Source organism: Macaca fascicularis, chromosome 19 (assembly GCF_037993035.2).
Source record: "Macaca fascicularis isolate 582-1 chromosome 19, T2T-MFA8v1.1".
Classification (NCBI taxonomy): Eukaryota; Metazoa; Chordata; class Mammalia; order Primates; family Cercopithecidae; genus Macaca; species Macaca fascicularis.
The window spans coordinates 62564722-62585029 of NC_088393.1; the positions used below are offsets into that span (position 1 = coordinate 62564722).

Here is a 20308-nt window from a genome sequence, read left to right on the forward strand (position 1 = left end):
GAGACTCATTTTGGACTTGTGACCTCTGGAATGGTAAGTCAAGAAACCTACATTATGTTAAGCCACTAAGCTTGTGGTGATTTGTTATGGCAGCAATAGGAAGGTTTATGGTTCACCTGTGCTCTGAAAACACAGGTTTTTGTTTGTTTGTTTGTTTGTTTTTTTCACTTGTTCAATGATGTACCCCCAGCATCAGGCTTAGTGCAAATACACAATACATACGGGTTGATGTTTGGGCAAGAGAGGAATTAAGATGAGGGAGACAGCAGGCTGGGATCAGAGAGACCACATTTCTGTCTGAAATGTCTGCAGAGAACCTGGTGCCTGCCCCAGCCCTAGCCCTGGGGAAATGAAAGCCAGGCTGGGGTTCAAATGAGGGCAGTTTCCCTTCCTGCGGGCTGCTGATGGAACAACCCCATGACTAGAAGGACCCAGCTTCCGAGCGGCCACACACCGTGTGTCTCTCTGTCCCGCTGGCACCGAGGACTCATCCATCTGCACAGCTGGGGCCACTGGGAGGAGACGCCATGACCCCCACCCTCACGGTCCTGTTCTGCTTAGGTGAGATTTAAGGAGGGGGAGGGGAGACCCGAGTCTTGGAAGAACTTTGCCTCACAGCCAGGCCCTGGTTCTTTAGGAGACTCAAAAATCACAGGGTAAAGAGAGGACCTGCTCAGGCTTCAGGGGCAAATCTCTCACAGGGAACTCTCTTCCAGGGCTGAGTCTGGGCCCCAGGACCTGTGTGCAGGCAGGTGAGTCTGTCCCCAGCTGTCCCAGGTCCCTCCTCCTCCCTGGGGACAAAGGGCCACCCATGGGCAGCTGGGAGAGGAGACAGCAGTTCTGGGTGACTGATGGCGACATCTGAAGGGTCCTGGGACTGGGAGCTGGGATCTGAGGGCTGAGGGACGTCTTGGGATGCAGCCTCTGATTTCCTTCCAGGGCCCCTCCCCAAACCCACCGTCTGGGCTGAGCCTGGCTCTGTGATCAGCTGGGGGAGCCCCGTGACCATCTGGTGTCGGGGGACCCTGGACGCTCAGGAGTACCATCTGGATAAAGAAGGAAGCCCAGCACCCTGGGACACACAGAACCCACTGGAGCCCAGGAACAAGGCCAAGTTCTCCATCCCATCCATGACACAGCACTATGCAGGGAGATACCGCTGTTACTATCACAGCCATCCAGACTGGTCAGAGGACAGCGACCCCCTGGACCTGGTGATGACAGGTGAGAGGACACTCAGGGGTCCCAGCCCCAGGCTCTGTCCTCAGGAAAGGGGTCGGCTCTCAGGGGCATCTCCCTCTCACAGCCCAGCCCTGGGGATGATGCGGGAGGTGGGAGACCCATTTAACATGGTGCCTCCTTCTCTCCTAGGAGCCTACAGCAAACCCATCCTCTCAGTCCTGCCGAGTCCTCTTGTGACCTCAGGAGAGAGCGTGACCCTGCTGTGTCAGTCACAGAGCCCGATGGACACTTTCCTTCTGTTTAAGGAGGGGGCAGCCCATCCCCTGCCGCGTCTGAGATCACAGCACGGAGCTCAGCTGCACTGGGCTGAATTCCCCATGGGTCCTGTGACCTCAGTGCATGGGGGGACCTACAGGTGCATCAGCTCACGCAGCTTCTCCCACTACCTGCTGTCACGCCCCAGTGACCCCGTGGAGCTCACTGTCTTAGGTGAGGCTCCTAACCCTGTCCCCTCTGAGCTCAATGGCTCAGGCTCTGCCGCCAGGAGAGCTCTGGGCAGGGACGGAGGAAGGGGGGCTCAGCCAAGGGGAGACTCAGCCCTCAGAGGGGAGGAGGACAACGGGGTCCTCCCAGGCCTGCCCATGCTCTTCTCCCTTACCCGGGGTCCAGAAGGTGCCAGGAGGGAAGAGACATGGTCCCTGGGAAGCCACAGGGCAGATGTAGGAAGAGGTTCAATTTGAGGTGGAGACTCCGGGGCAACCCCAGACTCTCACCCTCCTCTTGTCCTTCTACCCAGGATCCTTGGAGAGTCCCAGCCCCTCACCCACAAGGTCCATCTCAGCAGCTGGTGAGTCTTAGAGGCCTCTGTCCAGAGAGTTTCCAAAGCCCGAGGCCTGTCTCAAGACACGCTCAGTGGATCTAAGTCCTCGTTCCAATTCTCAGCTGGGCTTGCTTCCAAGGATGTGGGAGTCGGGCAGTGACTTGGGAGGCACTGCAGCCTCCCAAGGCCCTGAGGCTGGGCTAATGCGGGGTGAGGGGTCAAGGCAGAGGGAGATGTTGGGAGGAGAAGCCGAGCTGAGGTCGGGGGCAGGGCAGCCCCAGCCCTCACGTCCCTGTTCTAACCCAGCAGGCCCTGAGGACCAGCCCCTCATGCCTACGGGGTCAGACCCCCAGAGTGGTGAGTGAGGGGCTCTGAGTGGGAGGTGAATGGAGTCCCTGGGGGGCAGGGGTGGGCTCTGTCTTAGGTTCAGGCTCCTCTGGAGGTGGTGACGTGGACAGGCCCCTCCCCTGCCTGGGCCCCAGTTTCTCCAAGTATAAAGGAGAGAGGCCTGTGGGTGGGAATATTCCTTTCAGCTCTGACTCCCAGCTGTGACCTCCTGGGAAAGGAGGCCTCCCAGGGAAGCCTCCCAGAGTCGATTCTGCAGGGGCCTGTCCTGTCCCACCTGCAGCGGTGACGGTGACCTGGGGCAGGGGAGGGGAGCAGGGCTGTGGTTCAAGATGATCACGCTCTTTCCCTGCAACTCTGGGGCTTGGCTCTGGTGCAGGGAATAAGGGCTGCAGATCAGAGTCCCGGGTTCACTTTTTAACTCTGCTGCTTCCTGGCTGGGGACCTGGGGCAGGCGATTCCCCTCTCTGAGCCTCAGTTTCCTCCTTTGTGAAATGAGTAGAGAGAGGGTGGCAATCTCAAGTTGCACGACTGCTGTGAGGGTTGGAGGTAATGAAAGAAAGATCCAGCACACACAGTAGGTGTGCACACAGTAGGTGCTCACATCAGTGACATCATCCCCATTCCTGATGTCATCACGCCCAAGGTCTGAGAAGGCACTGGGAGGTACTGATCGGGGTCTTGGTGGTCTCCATCCTGCTTCTCTCCCTCGTCTTCTTTCTCCTCCTCCAACACTGGCGTCAGGGCAAACACAGGACATCAGGTAAGAAGGAAATTGGGGGACCTGTGGGCCGATGCAGGGTGGGCTCAGAGCACTAGCCAAAGAGACTCCAGATAGGAGAGGTCAGCTTAGGAACTGCTCCAGAAATTCCCAGTGAGAAAATCTAGAAAGAAGAAAATAAAGAAGGGCATAACGGAAGTGCTTTATTCTTTCGGTTTTTCTACACTTAGGAAGGATTTAAAACATCCTTGCAAGTGTATTTTCGGGTTTGTCTTCCTCTTGAGTTGCATGTGCAAGGCAGGTGGTTCTAACATTCCGAGAGCTGAGACTCCGTGCACCTTTCCCCAGCCCAGAGACAGGCTGATTTCCAACGTCCTCCAGGGGCTGCAGAGCCAGAGCCCAAGGATGGGGGTCTACAGAGGAGGTAATTCTGCCAGAAGGCCTCAGACTCCCACCCACCCCAACAGCCACCTCACTGCCCCTCACACTCCCGTATCCTCCCCCAGGTCCAGGCCAGCTGCTGACGTCCAGGGAGAAAACCCCAGTAAGTGAGAGGCAGAGGGGGTGCACCTGGGGTGGAGATGCGGGCCCCAAAGTTTCAATAGCAATGGGGGCAGGAGTACAGGCTGGTAAGGGTCAGGGACTCGGGGGGAGGTGGTCTGAACCCACACTGTAGGACCTCGGGGACATCACAGCCCCTCCCAGCATCACGGTGGCCCTAATGGGAACAGGGCAGGGTCCGGCAGGAATGAGCGGTCCCAGGGAACCTTCCCAGGAGAAAAACCCCTTGCTCTGCCCCAGCAGATGCTGCCATGAAGGACACACAGCCTAAGGATGGGGTGGAGCTGGACAGTCGGGTGAGACCCCGCCCCTGTCCCGGGCACCAAAGGCCTCCCGGTGCCAGATCTAATCCTGCAGGACTTCTCTGTCCTCTTCCCCCGGCTCTCAGCATCATCACGGTGGACCCCTCCTTGTCCAGCACGCTGCCTCCCGCCTGCTGTGACCTCACTCTCTCCTGCTGTCCTGGGACCTCGTGGGCCTCCTCCCGGCTCCCCTTCCTGCTCCTCCTCCTCTGTTTGACCGTCTAGTTGTTAGAGCGCTCCCCAGGCCTCAGGAGGATGAGGAATAGATGAACCACCCTGGTCCCCTGGGCTCCCCTTCATTCATTCATCCAGCGAGTGTTCCCAGGGAGCTCACTGTGGATCGGGCTCCCTGTGGGAGCTGCAGACACAGCAGGGAGCAGAGCCACCGCCGCCTCCTGAGCTCACCTCGTGATGGGAGACAAAATACAAATAAATGCAGTGTCCAGCAGTGCAATGTGCTGTAAGAAACATAAACCAGGGAAAGGGCAGAGTGTGGGGCCAGTCTGAATGTAAGGGGAGGGCTGTCTGCTCAGCTGTCATCTGAGAAGCCTGGACGGAGGGGGCCACAGGATCCTCTAATGGACAAGCCCCTGCAGGCAGAAGAAACAGCCATGCAAAGGCCCCAAGGCAGCAGTGAGCTCTTTCAGGAAGGTGGGTGTGAGGCTGCAGCCAAATGGGCAAGGTCAGAGTGAGGAGGAGAGGCCAGAACCACAGGGAGGGAGCGGCCAGACCCTCCACGGCCTTTGGGCGTCCCTGAGATTCCATCAGGAAAGAGATGTAATCAGATCACCCTGGGAACAGTGGGGAAAATTGACTCCAGGGGGTCAGGGGGATTCAAGGACACCCCCCACCAGTGTCTTTCTCCAGCAGAGCCCACACGATGAAGACCCCCAGGCAGTGACGTACGCCCGGGTGAAACACTCCAGACCTAGGAGAGAAATGACCTCCCCTCCCTCCCCACTGTCCGAGGAATTCCTGGACACAAAGGACACACAGGCGGAAGAGGACAGGCAGATGGACACTGAGGCTGGTCCTTTCCTCTCCAGGCCCCCAGCCCTCCCCTACCCCCATCACGCTCCTTCCCTCTCACTCTCCCCCACTGCAGGCTGCTGCATCTGAAGACCCCCAGGATGTGACCTATGCCCAGCTGCAGAGCTTGACCCTGAGACGGGAGGCAACTGAGCCTCCTCCACCCCAGAAACGGGAACCTTCAGCTGAGCCCAGTGTCTACGCCACTCTGGCCATCCACTAATCCAGGGAGGACCCAGACCCCACAAACCACGGAGACTCAGGACCCCAGAAGGCATGGAAGTTGCCCCCAGTGGACATCATTGAACCCCAGCCAGCCTAGACCCCTAACAGAGACCACTAGAAGATTCTGGGAACTTTGGGCTTCACCTGATTCTGCAAAGATAAATAGTATCCCTGCATTATCAAAACAAAGTAGCAGACTTCTCAGTTCCCAATGAGTTAACTGATAAAAAAAAAAAAACAAAAAAAAAACCCAGAAGTCAGAAAATGTTTTAAATTGAATGCTCATGTAAATATTACACATCAAACCAATGACATGGGAAAATGGGAGCTTCTAATGAGGACAAACAAAAACTAAGGAAAAATTAATAAAGTCAAAAGTTTATTCTTGAAAACATTAATGATACATGGAACTTGGCCACAATGAGAAAAATAAGAATAAAAAAAGAGCAGGCACTCTTTTCCATACAGGAACAAAATAGGAGGCAGCACTACAGACCCTACACACAGCTTTATAAAGGTGAAAGAAAACTGAGCAATTCTATGCCGACATAACAGAAAATGCAGATGAGATAGATGAAATATTCAAAATTACAGTTTACTTAATGAACATAAGGATAAATAGAAAAACTGAATCATCATACATAAACATATATAAAATGCATTGATCCTGTAATAAAAAATGTTCCCGCAAAGTAAATGCCACTTCAGGAAGATTTGTTGGTGGTTTTTTCAAACTCTTATGCACTCATGAAACACACAGACACACACACACACACACACACACACACACACACACAGAAACTTGCATAAATTTTCCCTGAGAATATTTTGTGTATATTTACACAAATACATTTTATCAGACTAGGAACAAGTTGATACCCAAACCTGACAAGGAAACTACAAAATGGGAAAGTCATGGATGATCTCTCACCGAAATATAAATCCCTTAACAAATATTAACAAGATTCATGTCTCTATAAAATAGACAATATATCATGACCACACTGGTTTTTTATTATTTTTTAATTTTGTTTATGAAAAGCAAGGGTAGCTTAATTTTCAAAAACTCAATCATTGTAATTCAGTATTTTAACAAAATGAACAAAAAGTTATTATCTCAACAGACAAAGCTTTTGTCTGAGCACCTTTTCATATACCTGCTGACCATTTGTATGTCTTCTTTTGAGAAATGCCTGTTCAGCTCCTTTGCCCGTGTTTCAAGTAGTTTTTGGTTTCTTGCTGTTGCATTGTTTTAGTTCCTTATATATTTTTAAATATTAACCCTTTATCAGACATACAGCTTGCAACTATTTCCTCCCATTTCTGAGTTGTCTCTTCATTCTGTTGTTTGCTGTGCAGAAGCTGTTTCGTTAGGAGGCACACCCTTTGTCTACTTTTGCTTTTGTTGCTTGTGTTTTCAGGGCCATATCCAAAAAACTTTGCCTAGACCAACGTCTTGAAGCTTTTCTCTCACCCATTTTTGTACATGGGATAATGGTTCAATTTCATTCTTCTTCATATGAATATCCCCAGGATGTGACCTATGCCCAGCTGCACAACTTAACCCTCAGACAGGAAATAATGAAGCCTCCTTCCTCCCAGGAAAGGGAAAGTACAGCTGAGCTGAGCGTATACGCTGCTCTGGCCATCCACTAGCCCAGGGAGGACCCAGACCTCCACACTCCATGGAGACTAAGTTCTCCCAGGACCATTTATTCAGAAGGACTGCCCTCTCTTGTTCTTGGAAACTTTGTTGAGCATCAATTCACCATAAATGTGTGTGTTTCATTCTTTGCTTTCATCCTTGTTGCACTGATCACTGTACCTGTTTCTATGTCAGTTCCATGCTGTCTTCCTTGCTGTGGCTTTGTAGGATATTTGGGGATTCCAAAGTGTGATACCCCCTTTTTCCCTTTGCTCAAGATTGTTTTGGCTCTTTGGGGTCCTTTTGTAGTCCCATTCAAATTTTAGGATTGTTTTTCTATGTCTGTGGAAAATGACCTTGGAATTTTGATAGGAATTGCATTGAGTCTGCAGGTATAAACTTTTTTTAAGTCCCAGGGCACATGTACAGGACAGGTAGGTTTATTACATAGGTAGGCATGTGCCATGGTGGTTTGCTGCACCTATCAACCCATTACCTAGGTATTAAGCCTGACATGCAAAACTCTTTTTCCTAATGCTCTCCCTCCCTTCATCATCTGCCCTCCCCTCACAGGCCCCAGTGTGTGTTGTTCCCCTCCCTGTGTCCATATATTCTTATTGTAATATGAACATTTTAACAATGTTAACTCTTGCAGACCATGAACATAAGCTACCTTCCCATTTATATGGGTCTTGTTCAATTTCATTCATCAATGTTGTAAAGATTTTAGTACAGAGATATTCAACCTCCTTGGTTAAATTTAATTCTAAGTAATTTTTTAGCTATTATAAGTGTAATTTTTCTTTTGATTTCTTTCTGGATAGTTTGTTTTTAGTGTACAGAGATGCTACCTAGTTTTGCATGTTGATTTTGTATCCTGCTCTACTAAATTCATGGATCAGTTCTAAAAGTTGTTTGGTTGAGTCTTTAGGGACTTTTATATATAAAATCATGGCAGCAAGTGGAGACAATATCACTTTCTATCTGATTTGGGTGCCTTGTGTATTTTTATTGCCTAATTGCTGTGTCTAGGACTTCTATTATTATGCTGAAGAGAAGGGGCGAGAGCATATACTTTTGAGCAAGGATTCTTCCGTCCTCCTCCTTCAGAAAGGACAGGTTCTAAGTGCACTCTGGCTGAACTCCTAGGACTTCTCACGCACCTGTGTGCTCAGCCCTCAGTCAGCCTCATTGGAAAGGGTCCAACTGAGGAAGGCACCAGGTGTATTTGCTGCTAAGTCCTGGCCACAGGCAATGGATGACAGATGATTATTAAAATAAAGATTGGCCTTCCTTTCAAAGTTGGAGTGCTAACACACCCACTGTCCCTAAGGCTTGAGGGCAGGACCATGGAAAGAGGAGGAGGAAGGTTCTGAGAACTAGACAAGGGGCACTGAGGAGGCAGAAATGAATCAAGGGCCGTTTCTAGGGAGATGTGGAGAAGACTGTTAGAAAATAGTAATAAAACAAGGGAAGCCCAAGCAGAGAATTGTTTAGTAGAAAGAACACCCACAATCCAGGGTCAGTGAAGGAGATCTGCTTTCTTCCCCTATTTCCCTGCATTTCTGCACCACACACAGTGATATTGCTGTCACTTTCTCAGCCCTTCAGGCTTGTCAGAACCTGGTGACCCCCTGGAGCTGGTGGTGACAGGTGAGAGGACCCTCAGGGGTCCCAGCCCCAGGCTCTGCCCTCAGGAAGGGGGTTGGCTCTCAGGGACGTCTCCCTCTCACAGCCCAGCCCTGGGGGATGATGTGGAAGGTGTGAGTCCCATTTAACACGGTGCTTCCTTCTCTTCTAGGATTCTAGAGCAAACCCGCCCTCTCAGCTCAGCCCAGCCCTGTCCTGACCTCAGGAGGTAAGGTGACCCCATTACGTCCTTCACGGCTGGGATTTGACAGGTCCGTTCTGACTGTGGAAGATGAACACAAGCTATTCTGTCTCCTGGACCCCAAAACACAGTCCAATGGACAGTTCCAAGCCCTAATCCTGGTGGACCCCATGATCTAGCCACAGGTGGAGGTTTACCAGTCTGGTTTAGCAGACATTATCACCTGAGACCAAAAGCTCCAGGAGCCCACTGGATTCTGACCATACCTGGAGGTGACCTGGTGAAAGAAGAAGCTTGGAAGGGGACCTGGAAGGAGGAGTCCCGGCTCCTCACACACTCCAGGTGTGCCTAGGGAGCCCTCTCATTTGACCACAGGGCCTTGTCATGGCCCATGGAGAGAGCTTGACCCTCTTGTGTTGCTCTGATGTTGGCTACAAAATATTCTCCCTCTTCAAGAAAAAGATACATCACCTTCTGAGTTGAGTTCTGGCCAGAATTTCTCCCAGGATGACTTCCCCTTGGGCCCTGTGAGCATCTCCCATGGGGACCAGTACAGATGCTCAGTGGACCCAACCTTTCCTCTAGGGGGTCTGCCCTCAGTGACCCTCTGGACATCCTGATCACAGGTGAGAAGCCCAGAGGGTTCAGTCAGGGACCCAGGCTCTGTACAGGCCCTGCCAGGGGAGCCCAGGTGGTGATGGCTGGGATGAGGGGTGGGGGTCCCAAGGGAGGGAGAGGCAGAGACAGAGAGGAGGGATTGGGCAGGGAGAGGGGAACTCAGAGAAAACAGAGACAGAGAGACTGAGGGTCCCAGAGAGAGGCCTGAGGAGGTCTCAGCTCAGAACAAGGTGGTGCGGCTCCTCACCCATCCTTCTTATCTCTAGAACAGATCCATGACAGACGTTCCCTCTCGGTGCAACCAGGCCCCACGGTGGCCTCAGGGGAGAACGTGACCCTGCTGTGTCAGATGTAAAGGTGGGTGGATGGACACTTTCCTTCCATCTGAGGAGGATGCAGCTGGCAAGACCCCAGCCTCGTATCTAATATCAAAGTACCACACTCAGCGGTAAAGGCTGAATTCTCCGTGAGTCCTGTGACCTCAGGCCATGTGGGGACCTACAGGTGCTATGCCTCACAGGGCGTTTACCCCAACCTGTTGTTCCCCCAGCGGCCTCCTGGTAATACCGGAGTTACTAAGAAATTATTCTAGGCAGATAGTAAGGGTAATTTTCCAGTAATAAGAAACAATCCCTGAACCACCTTTTTTCTAACAGAAAAGACAGCTTAAATGGCCTGGCCAGCAAGCTTTAATGTGCAAATGCCAGTCATTAAAACCTGGGTTCACTCAACATGGTGATTCCCACCGTCTTCTCTTTGTCACCACCTGTGCCAAGTGTGATGGCCACCTCCAGATAACACCATGTGTTCAAAACATCACGGTGACCCACATTTGCATATTAAAGGGCTAATGTGAGAGGGACAGGATTTTTGTGGGCTACATAAATGACACACCTGGTCAAACCAATCCCCTGGGTCCTATGCCAACCAGACACTGCCTTCTCCAGCATCCCAATCTAAGCAACCCCTTTTCCACCCAACACGGGGTTCCTCTTTGCTCCAAGCTCCCCTGCCTCTCTCTCTGTATGGGGAGCTGTTTTCTTTCTTCCTTCTTTCTTGCCTACTAAACTTTTGCTCCTTAAAACCACTCCACGTGTGTCTGTGTCATTTTATCTAAACTGGTGTGAGACCAAAAACCCTGGTGTTCCTCTAGTCATTGAAGCTGTATCATTTTGGTGCATTGGCCAGGAAAGGAGATTCATTCATCAGACTGGTGAGTATGGAGTGAATCTCAGCCTTAAATCTGTCCTTTACTCTTAAGGCTCTCTTCCAGCAATCCTGTCACCAAACTTTCTCTCTCTATCCATGGTTTCTTTCTCTATGTTTAGTGTGCAGGAATCTTTGCAGCTCAGGGAAACAGATCTGTTAAAGAAAAATTGCAAATTGCAGCAGGCAGTGACTCATTAAATGTCTCTCTCTATGGTTTCTCTGGCGAGAATATAGTATTCCTAAGTGGTACCTAGTGGAAATAGAAATCTTCTTTATAAGACACATTGCTGGTCCTTTGCTCTACACTGCAGCTTCCTTTCACACCACTAAAATCCAGGCTCTAAGCTATTTCTGTAAATGGGAGAGCTCTGCTTTCAACAGTTAGGAGTAAAATGTCTTCTACCTCTAAATTTTAGTCCCAATATTGCCCCATCCATTCGGTGCCTACGTTCTTTTAAGGCACCTATTCTGTCTTCAATTAAGACAATACTTAATTAGCAAAGGAATTTTGAGTCCAAAACTTAACCAAAACCGTTTTTCTAAGGGTAAATGCTTTGGCAAGGTCCATAATAACAGGCAGTCTAGCTCCTTGCCTCCGTTAAAGGAGTCTTGCCCAAACGCAACATGGTCTCTCCAGAAATCCATTTTTCGGGAAGCCAGGCAAATCACAAAGATTTACAAAGTCAAAGAAAAGTCACACAAGGCAAATAAGCTAAGGTTGCATGGGTAAGCGTGGTTAGTCCCACCACTTGGTTCATCCAGTTCCATAGCTTGCAGAAACCACGTCAATAAATGCAGACACGTTTAACATGGTTTCGGGATCCAGAAACCAGGAAGGGGAAAAGTCAGAGGAGACTCTCTGTCTTCTCCTCCACTCTGGGTCATACAGAAAGGAAGGAAACTAAAAGAACACTTTTATTCTCAATTCTTTTTCTAAATGGGTAATAAATTATCCTCAGCTTGCACCCCTCTGGAGTGCACTCTAAACCCTGGAACGTCTTTAACCTCAAAACTTTAAAAAGAAGTGACTCATTTTCTTATGCACGAGGGCATGGCAACTTTACTAAACTTTTGCAAGCGTTGTAAAATCAACCCAGCTCTTTTAACAATCATATCAGGCAAGCCCAGGGAAAATAGTTCTCCAAAATTAGAAAAGCAACTTTCAGGGGAACCATCAAATAATCCCCCTTATTTGGGGCTCCCTCAAGTTCCCTTCCATTACAGAACCTTAGATAAATAAAGGGAAACTTAGGTCAATTTTCTAAAACCCCTGATAAGTATATATAAGCTTTCTAAAATTTAACTCAGGTGTTTAACCTCACATGAAGGAATGTTATGTTGTGCCTAAACCAAACCCTAATAGCAGTAAAATGCAGGTAACTCTGCAAGCAGCAAATAATTTTTAAAATAAGCAATATATCTCCTATAATACACCAAAAGGAAAGTAAAACAAATAGGGAAAGCAAAGAAATAGCAGAAACACCATTCCCAACAGGGAGGGAAGCAGTTCAGGTAAACAACCCTAACTAAAATCCCATAGCTCAGAAAACGAATGGAAGAAAAAGCACCTTTTACTATGCATTTTAAAAGGCCTATGGAAAACCATGGCCAAACCTCTCAATTACTCTAAACTGTCTATAATGGAACAAAAGCCAAATAAAAATCCTGTAGCCTTTATTAAAATGCTAAAAGAGGCACTAATAAAGTATATCTTTTATTCCCTAATTCGGTTAAGGAACAGCTCATTCTGAAGGACAAATTTATTACACAGACAGCTCTCAATATTAAAAAAAAAAAAAAAAACTACAAAAGCAAGCTATAGGACCAAATAGCATCTTAGAAAACCTCCTGAAGGTGGCCACTTCGGTCTTTTATAATAGGGACCAGGAGGAGTCCCAAAAGAAAGAAATAAAGCTCAGGAGAAGGACAAAGGTTCTAGCAGCAGTGAACTGCTTTGTGAACAAAAGCTCACAAAGTCCAGGATCACCAAGGTGCATCCTCTAGTTGCTCTTGGTGTAGCAGGCCAGGGCATTTTAAAAAGGAATGTCCGGTCAGTAAAATGAAGCAACCTCAACCCTGTCTTGCCTGTAGCAAAAACCACTGAAAACAGAACTGCTCCCGGAGGTGGAGGTTACTGAGTTCAAAACCGGTCTCCCAGATGGTCCAGCAAAACTGATGGATCCCGGTGCTTGCCTTGGCTCCAGTGGCTCAAACTGCCATTATAGCACAAGAGCCCTGGATAATTCTGGAAATTAAAGGAAGGAAAGTAGACCTCCTTCTAAACACTAAAGCCAGTCTCTCTCTCTTTTCTCTTCTCTAATCCAGGCCTCCCTTCTTCCCATAGCACAACTGTAAGGGGCATCTCAGGAAAAAGTATAATCCAATATTTTCTCAACCTTAGTTAACACATGCTTTTGGTCAGGTGTGGTGGCTCACTCCTGTAATCCCAGCGCTTTGGGAGGCTGAGGTGGGTGGATCACCTGAGGTCGGGAGTTCGAGACCAGCCTGACCAACATGAAGAAACCCCATTTCTACTAAAAATACAAAAATTTAGCCAGGTGTGGTGGCAAGTGCTTGTAATGCAAGCTACTTGGGAGGTTGAGGCAGGAGAATTGCTTGAACCAAAGAGGCAGAGATTGCAGTGAGTCGAGATTGCTCTATTGCACTCCAGCCTGGGCAACAAGAACGAAACTCTGTCTAAAAAAAAAAAAAAAAAAAAAAAAAATGCTTTCAAGCCATTGTCCTGATAGCTCTACTAGTCAGAAAAGCCTCTAGGTTAACCCTAGAAAATAAAAATAATTTAACTGTTTACAGCCCACATAATGTAGCAGAATCTCTGTCCTCTAGGGGGAGCTCTTAGCTGGTAAACAGCTGGTAAAGCAAAAAGTACATAAGACAGAATAAGCAGTAGTCGCTCCCCCCAGGCACAAGCACTCAGTTAGCTGAGCTAATAACTCTTACAAAAGCACTTAAATTAAGCAAGGAAAAGGTAGCTAACATTTACACTAACTCCAAGTATGCTTTCTTGGTTCTCCATGCTCATGCTGCCATTGAAAACAAAAAAAATTTTCTTATGCTAATAAATCTCCTATAAAAATATCACCAAAAAAATTGGCAGGTTATTATCCTCAGTTTTTCTTCCACAAAAAAATAGCAGGGATGCATTTTAAAGAACATCAAAAGGAAACAAGGTAGCTGAAGGAAATAAATTAGCCAATCGGGCAGCTAAGTCAAAGGCATAAAAGCTTCAAGGCATTAATGCACTTCAAGCGCCTTCTAATCTAAGAAGGCTCCATAAGAGAAATTAAAACTCAGTATTTCCCGAAAAAATAAAATAAGCCACTTCTCAAAGGCATGCTTTTCAGCCCTCAGGATGGCTACGGTCAGGATGGCAAACTCTGTTGGTCAGTCTCCAGCCAAGAGAAAGTCCTTAAAATCCTTCACAAAGCTTTTCACTTAGGAAAAGATAAGACTTACCGATGTGCTCAAACATTGTTTTCAGACAGGAAACCTCTGAAATGGTTAACATGTAACCTCGCTAGCTCCCTTCCAACAAAAATTAACACAACTAGCAGAAGCCCAGCCCCAGGAAATAAAACCACCTTTATTTAACAGAGGAAATTTAGTATTAGTAAAAACTCTCTTCTCTGTCTCCTTCCCTAAACCAAGCTAAAAAGGGCCCTACACTGTTCTTCTTTCAACCCCCTCGGCAGTAAAAGTTACAGGAATCAACTTCTAAATGCGTCACACTTAAGTCAAAACCTAAAAAGCTAAAAAGGCAACCCTTAGCAGTCCAAAAAAAAATCTAAATATCAATGTAAAAAAAAAAAAAAGAAAATCTTAAGCTAAAAATCATAAAAAAAGAAGTAACTGAGTAAGGGCTACACATCTTACTGAATCCCACTCCTACCTCACCAAATACTTTTTATTATTTCTAACCTTTCCTCACAAAGTTCATGGCCAAATATCAAAACTTCTTTTTAACGCACATTTGCAGGGAAATTTAAGTGTTCATGGAATCACATTTGTAACTTTGTAAATCCCCAAAGGGAAATGTTATATCTTGGCAACTAAAGTTTTAAACAAAAATTCTTGGCCAGGCACGGTGGCTCACGCCTGTAATCCCAGCACTTTGGGAGGCCGAGGCGGGTGGATCATGAAGTCAGGAGTTCAAGACCACCCTGGAGAAGATGGTGAAACCCTGTCTCTATTAAATATATAAAAATTAGCCAGGCATGGTGGCAGGCGCCTGTAATCCCAGCTACTCGGGAGGCTGAGGCAGAGAATTGCTTGAACCCGGGAGGTGGAGGTTGCCGTGAACCAAGACCCCACCATTGTACTCCAGCCTGGGCAAGAGAGTGAGACTCTGTCTCCAAAATATAAATAAAAGTAATAAAATTAAATTTAAAAAAAAACACTCTTGTGAAAATTGGTGTAGTCATGCTACTATTTGCAACAAAACTATACACTGTGGCACCCACAATGTAGAATTCTGGTTGTAAAATTCTAATTGTGGTAATGTTTTGCCTGATTACCATCCTTATAACAAAATTAATAATTGCAGAAAAATGTAATCAAGATTGTTTTGCTTATAGCAGAAGTAACAGTAACATATAAAAAGCATGCATTCAAGTTTTACTAGCATTAAGTTTAATAAAACTTTTTACCAAAGGTTGGTAATATAACCACTCTAAGCTATAAAAAGAAGGTTAGAAAAATTTTACATAAAAAATGATTTTGTATGGTGAATACTTGTCCTAAAAGAAAATAACTGGTTGTTTAAAGGAAGAAAGTTTAGGACAAGTCTAAAAGTTTCAGTATGTTGTAAGAGAGTCTGTGAAAGTCATAAAAAAAATTAATATTTAAAAAAAGTCCAAATTAACCCTAAAGTTATTTTAACCACCCAATAATATATTTCTCCCAATCATATTGCAAGTTGTAAAAATGGCCTAGGCCTAAAGTTATTCTCTAATGGCACGTTAAGGGGTAAATGTATGCTTTTCTCTAGGAAAAAGTTGCTTTTACAGTAACGTTTCTGGTAACGCACAGCAACACCTAGTGGAGGAAAACCTGTATTGCAATCCATTGATGTAACCAACAGGTGTCAAACTCCACTGTCACTTAGGGTCTGTAGGACTCACACTAACGATGGTATTTTTCTTTTTTTTGAAACGGAGTCTTGCTCTGTTGCCCAGGCTGGACGGCAGTGGCACAATCTCAGCCCACTGTAACCTCCCGGGTTCAAGTGATTCTCCTGCCTCAACCTCCTGAGTAGCTGGAATTACAGGCACTCACCGTCATGCCCGGCTAATTTTTGTATTTTTTGTAGAGATGGGGTTTCGCCATGTTGGCCAGGCTGGTCTCAAACTCCTGACCTCAGGTGATCCGCCCGCCTCGGCCTCCCACAGTGGTGAGATTACAGGCGTGAGCCACTGCACTCAGCCCCAATGATGGTAATCTTAATACTCATATTCTAACCCTATATTTTAAACCTTCTTGTAAAATGTATCTCTTTTTGCCTAAAAGTAATTAAACTCCAAATGGTGTTGCAAGCAAAGTCACACATGGACATGCCATTCTTCTGAGAAACCTTAAATCAACCTCAGGAAAAGGCCCAACTGCTGTTCCCCCACGCAACACCCCTTTACAGCAAGAAGTAGCTAGAAAGAATCGTGGTCCAACACCCACTAATAGCAGTTAGCTTTGCCTCTCTTTAAGAGGAGGAATAATACAGGAGTTATTAAGAAATTATTTGAAGCAGATAGTAAGGGTAAAGGTTCTTGGTGGACATTTTCCTGTAATAAGAAACAACCCCTGAACCATCTCTTTTCCAACACAGAAGCTGTCTTAAAGGGCCTGACCAGCAAGCTATATATGCAAATACGGGCCATTAAAACATGAGTTCATGGAATATGGCGATATCCGCCATCTTCTCCTTGTCACCACCTATGCCAAGTGCCATGGCCACCTCCAAATAACACAAAACTTCATGGTGGTCCACATTTGCATATTAAAGGGCTAAGGTGGGAGGAACAGGTCTTTCCAGGGCTATGCAAATGACACACTTGGTCTAACCAATCTCCTGGGTCCTGTGCAAACCAGACACTGCCTCCTCCAGCCTCCCAATGTAAGCAACCACTTTTCCACCACACAGCCGGTTCCTCTTTGTTCCAAACTCCCCTCCCTTGGGGAGTGGCTCTTCTTTCTTTCTTCTCTCTTGCCTATTAAACTTTTCTCTCCTTAAAACCACTCCACGTGTGTCCTCATTGTTTAATCTAAACCAGCATGAGACCAAAAACCTAGTCACCAAAGCCGTATCACTGAAGCTCACGGTCTCAGGTAAGAAACCTCCAACCCGTGTCTGTTGAAGCTGGCATGAGTCATGTGTGAACGCAGAATTTCATGTTAGTAACACAGCTTTTTAAATGTTTCCCTAAATTGTATATTTTTACTGTATACAACATGTGCTATTGCAACATTCCTATTTGTGGGTTGGCTAAAATGGATCTAGTAAACATACACATTACTTCACATACTTATCATTCCTTGTGAGGAGAACACTTAAACATACTCTCACATTGATTTTCAAGAATGGAATATATCGTTATTAACTATCGTCACCATGCTGTACTGTAGATCTGGAAGTTATTCTGTCAAACTGAAATTTTGGACCCCTCTATCGACATCCTCCCAAGATATAGGAATAACTGTGGGCACGTAAAAAGATGCCCAAACCATTACTTATTATAAAAACTCATATAAGTCCACAATGAGACGCTACTTCAAACACTGGATTGGCCATATTCTTAAAAATAGCAAATGTCAGGAAGGGTGTGTGGAAGAGAGAACCTTCATACACTGTTGGCACGATTGTGAAATTTTTCGGTGACTGTGAAAAGTAGTTTGGAGGCCGGGCACGGTGGCTCACGCTTGTAATCCCAGCACTTTGGGAGGCCAAGGCGGGAGGATCACCTGAGGTCAGGAGTTCGAGACCGGCCTTGCCAAAATGGCAAAATCCCTTCTCTTAGCAAAAGTACAAAAATTAGCCGGGTGTGTTGGTGGGTGCCTGTAATCCCAGCTAGTCAGGAGGCTGAGGCAGGAGAATCACTTGAAACCGGAAGCAGAGACTGCAGTGAGCCGACATCACACCACTGCCCTCCAGCCTGGGTGACAGAGCCAGACTCCATCTCAAAAAAAGAAAAAAGAAAAGAAGCGGCTTGGCAGTTCCTTAAAAGATGGATCTAGGAAGGCTTATATGCTGTTGGTGGTAAATTAGCTCAACTTCTATGGAAAACAGCATGGAGGTTTCGCAAAGAACTAAACACAGAACTACCATTTGACCCAGCAATCACACTACCGTAAAAGAAATCATTATATTTAAAAAGACACACGCACTCATATGTTCACTGCAGTACTATTCACAATAGCAAAGTCATGGAACCATCCTGGATGCCCATCCATCGTGGACTGGATAAAGTAAAAGTGGTAAATATATAACTCAGAAAACGACACAGCCATAAAAAATAGTGAAATCATGTCCTTTGCAGGAACATGGATGGAGCTGGAGGCCATGATCCTACATGAAGTAACTCAGAATCAGAAAACCAAATAATGCATGATCTCACTTATAAGTGGGAGCGAAGCAATGGGCACTCATGGACATAAAGATGGAGATAAACACAGGGAAATTCAAAAGGGGGGAAGGGTGGGAAGAGGGCAAGAGGTTAGAAAAATATATTAGCACTGGGCGCGGTGGCTCACGCCTGTAATCCCCAGCAATTTGGGAGGCCAAGGCAGGTGGATCGCCTGAGGTCAGGAGTTCGAGACCAGCCTGACCAACGTGGAGAAACCCCATCTCTACTAAAAATAGAAAATTAGCCGGGCATGGTGGCTCATGCCTGTAATCCCAGCTACTTGGGAGGCTGAGGCAGGAGAATCACTTGAACCCAGGAGGTGGAGGTTGCGGTGAGCCAAGATCGCACCATTGCACTCCAGCCTGGGCAACAAGAGTGAAACTCCATCTCAAAAAAGAGAGAAAAAAATATATGTATATATATATATGTATTATATATTATATATATATATGTATATATTTACCAAACAAACACAGATACCTTTTGAATATAAAATAAAATAAAATAAAAGATAAATCTAGAATTACTATATGATCTAGAAATTCCACTTCTAGGTATATGACTAAAAGTTTGGGTTCTAGAAGACAAGTCAAGTTTATCAATGTATCCTACAACTTTTTATCTTTAGTTAACAATACTACATCATGAAGTTAAAAATTGGTAAGATAACCAACTCTTCTTACCACAATTTAAAAAAATGACTGAGAATAGATATTGGGAAAGGAAATTAAATCTAGGGACCCCAAACTCATTTAGCTAAGGGGGAAAGTCAGGCTGGGAACTGGGTCACACAAACCTGCCTCCCCATTTTGGTTCCTAAATAAGATGGCTACAAGATGAAAAGCTACACGCCTCCCCCACATTTTGCCCACAAGAAGATTCCTAGTGAGCTGTTAAAATTTCACCACGGCAATGTATATTGACAACTTATCTTTCCAGGTACAGTCTCCCTGGCTCATCAGACTCAAATGCATATCGGATCGTTCCCCCGCCCAATTATGTCTATGTTTATCTTATGTAAAGTGCAGTGGCGCGATCTCAGCTCACTACAAGCTCTGTCTCCCGGGTTCACGGCATTCTCCTGCCTCAGCCTCCCAAGTAGCTGGGACTACAGGCGCCCGTCACCACGCCTGGCTAATTATTTTTTATTTTTTATATTTAGTGAAGACAGGGTTTCACCGTATTAGCCAGGATGGTCTTGATCTCCTGACTTCGTGATCCTCCCACCTTGGCCCCCCAGAGTGCTGGGATTACAGGCGTGAACCACCGTGTCCGTCCCCAAGCCTGTTGCTTGTTAGTCAATACCCTATAAACTGGTTTTCTGAACCTGATCTGGAAAGAGATGACCTGAGGTGGATGAGGAAGAACCAACTTTAGATGCCACCCTGGGCCATGCTAGTGGCTGTCCTGCTGGGTGAGCGGCCAATCTCTTAAGCTTCTGAATTCCTTTCCTATTCAGAATTCATGGAGTGGATGTGTCTTTTTCCAATTTATTCTGATGCATTCGCTAAATATTTATTAGACTCCTTTGGGGAATCTCTATTTAGGAGTCTCTAAAAGGGGGCCCAGCTTATACAAATGTATCAGCTAACACCAGAAAACAGTGGGAAGCCGTGTTGCCTCCTGGACTCTGACCATGGTGCTGAAACTAGATTCAAGGCAACATCCCAGTCAGTGCTGTGGACAGCGACTACAAGAGCCACTCTCCCGTGGCTGGGTCCTGATAGAGGAAATAGGAAGGGTGTCTAGATACGGGCCAGGTGTGTTGAAGACCTTGAGTAGGAGCCAAAATTGAACAGGATGTGGGGAAGCTCAAGAGGTAGATGACGTCTAGTTGGACCTTGGAATGTTGCTATTTAGATAGACAATTATTTTTGTACTCTACACCAGGGTAGGCAGAGAGGAAGCCAAGATGGAAGCATCCTGGAACTTCCTTGGTCACACAGAATACTTAGTTTCCTCGGTTGCTTATGAGTGTATATTATGAGTGCAATAAGGTTTGAGTGCGATTATCCCTTAAACTAAAATCTGTTCTTGCAAGAGTTCTTCGGAGAAATGGAACTAACCAGATGTTTATTTATGTGTATACCTATCCTCTGTCTATGTATCTATTTATTTATTTCTCTAGGAGTGTACATTATGAGTACAATATGGCCCCCTTACTGTGGGCCAACTTTTGTTCCATG

General features: G+C 46.4%; 1 protein-coding gene across 1 annotated transcript; it reads left to right on the top strand.

Annotated features, from left to right (window-relative positions):
* The first annotated feature begins 417 nt into the window (after window positions 1-417).
* LOC107128256 (leukocyte immunoglobulin-like receptor subfamily B member 4) lies at window positions 418-5536 on the top strand. Its single transcript, XM_045380743.3, is given in 12 exon segments — window positions 418-561; window positions 717-752; window positions 940-1224; window positions 1372-1671; window positions 1979-2029; window positions 2309-2359; window positions 2994-3110; window positions 3417-3492; window positions 3575-3612; window positions 3873-3925; window positions 4799-4960; window positions 4962-5536. Coding segments are annotated over 12 exon segments (1425 nt in total). The 5' UTR covers window positions 418-527; the 3' UTR covers window positions 5184-5536.
* Window positions 5537-20308: the final 14772 nt, after the last annotated feature.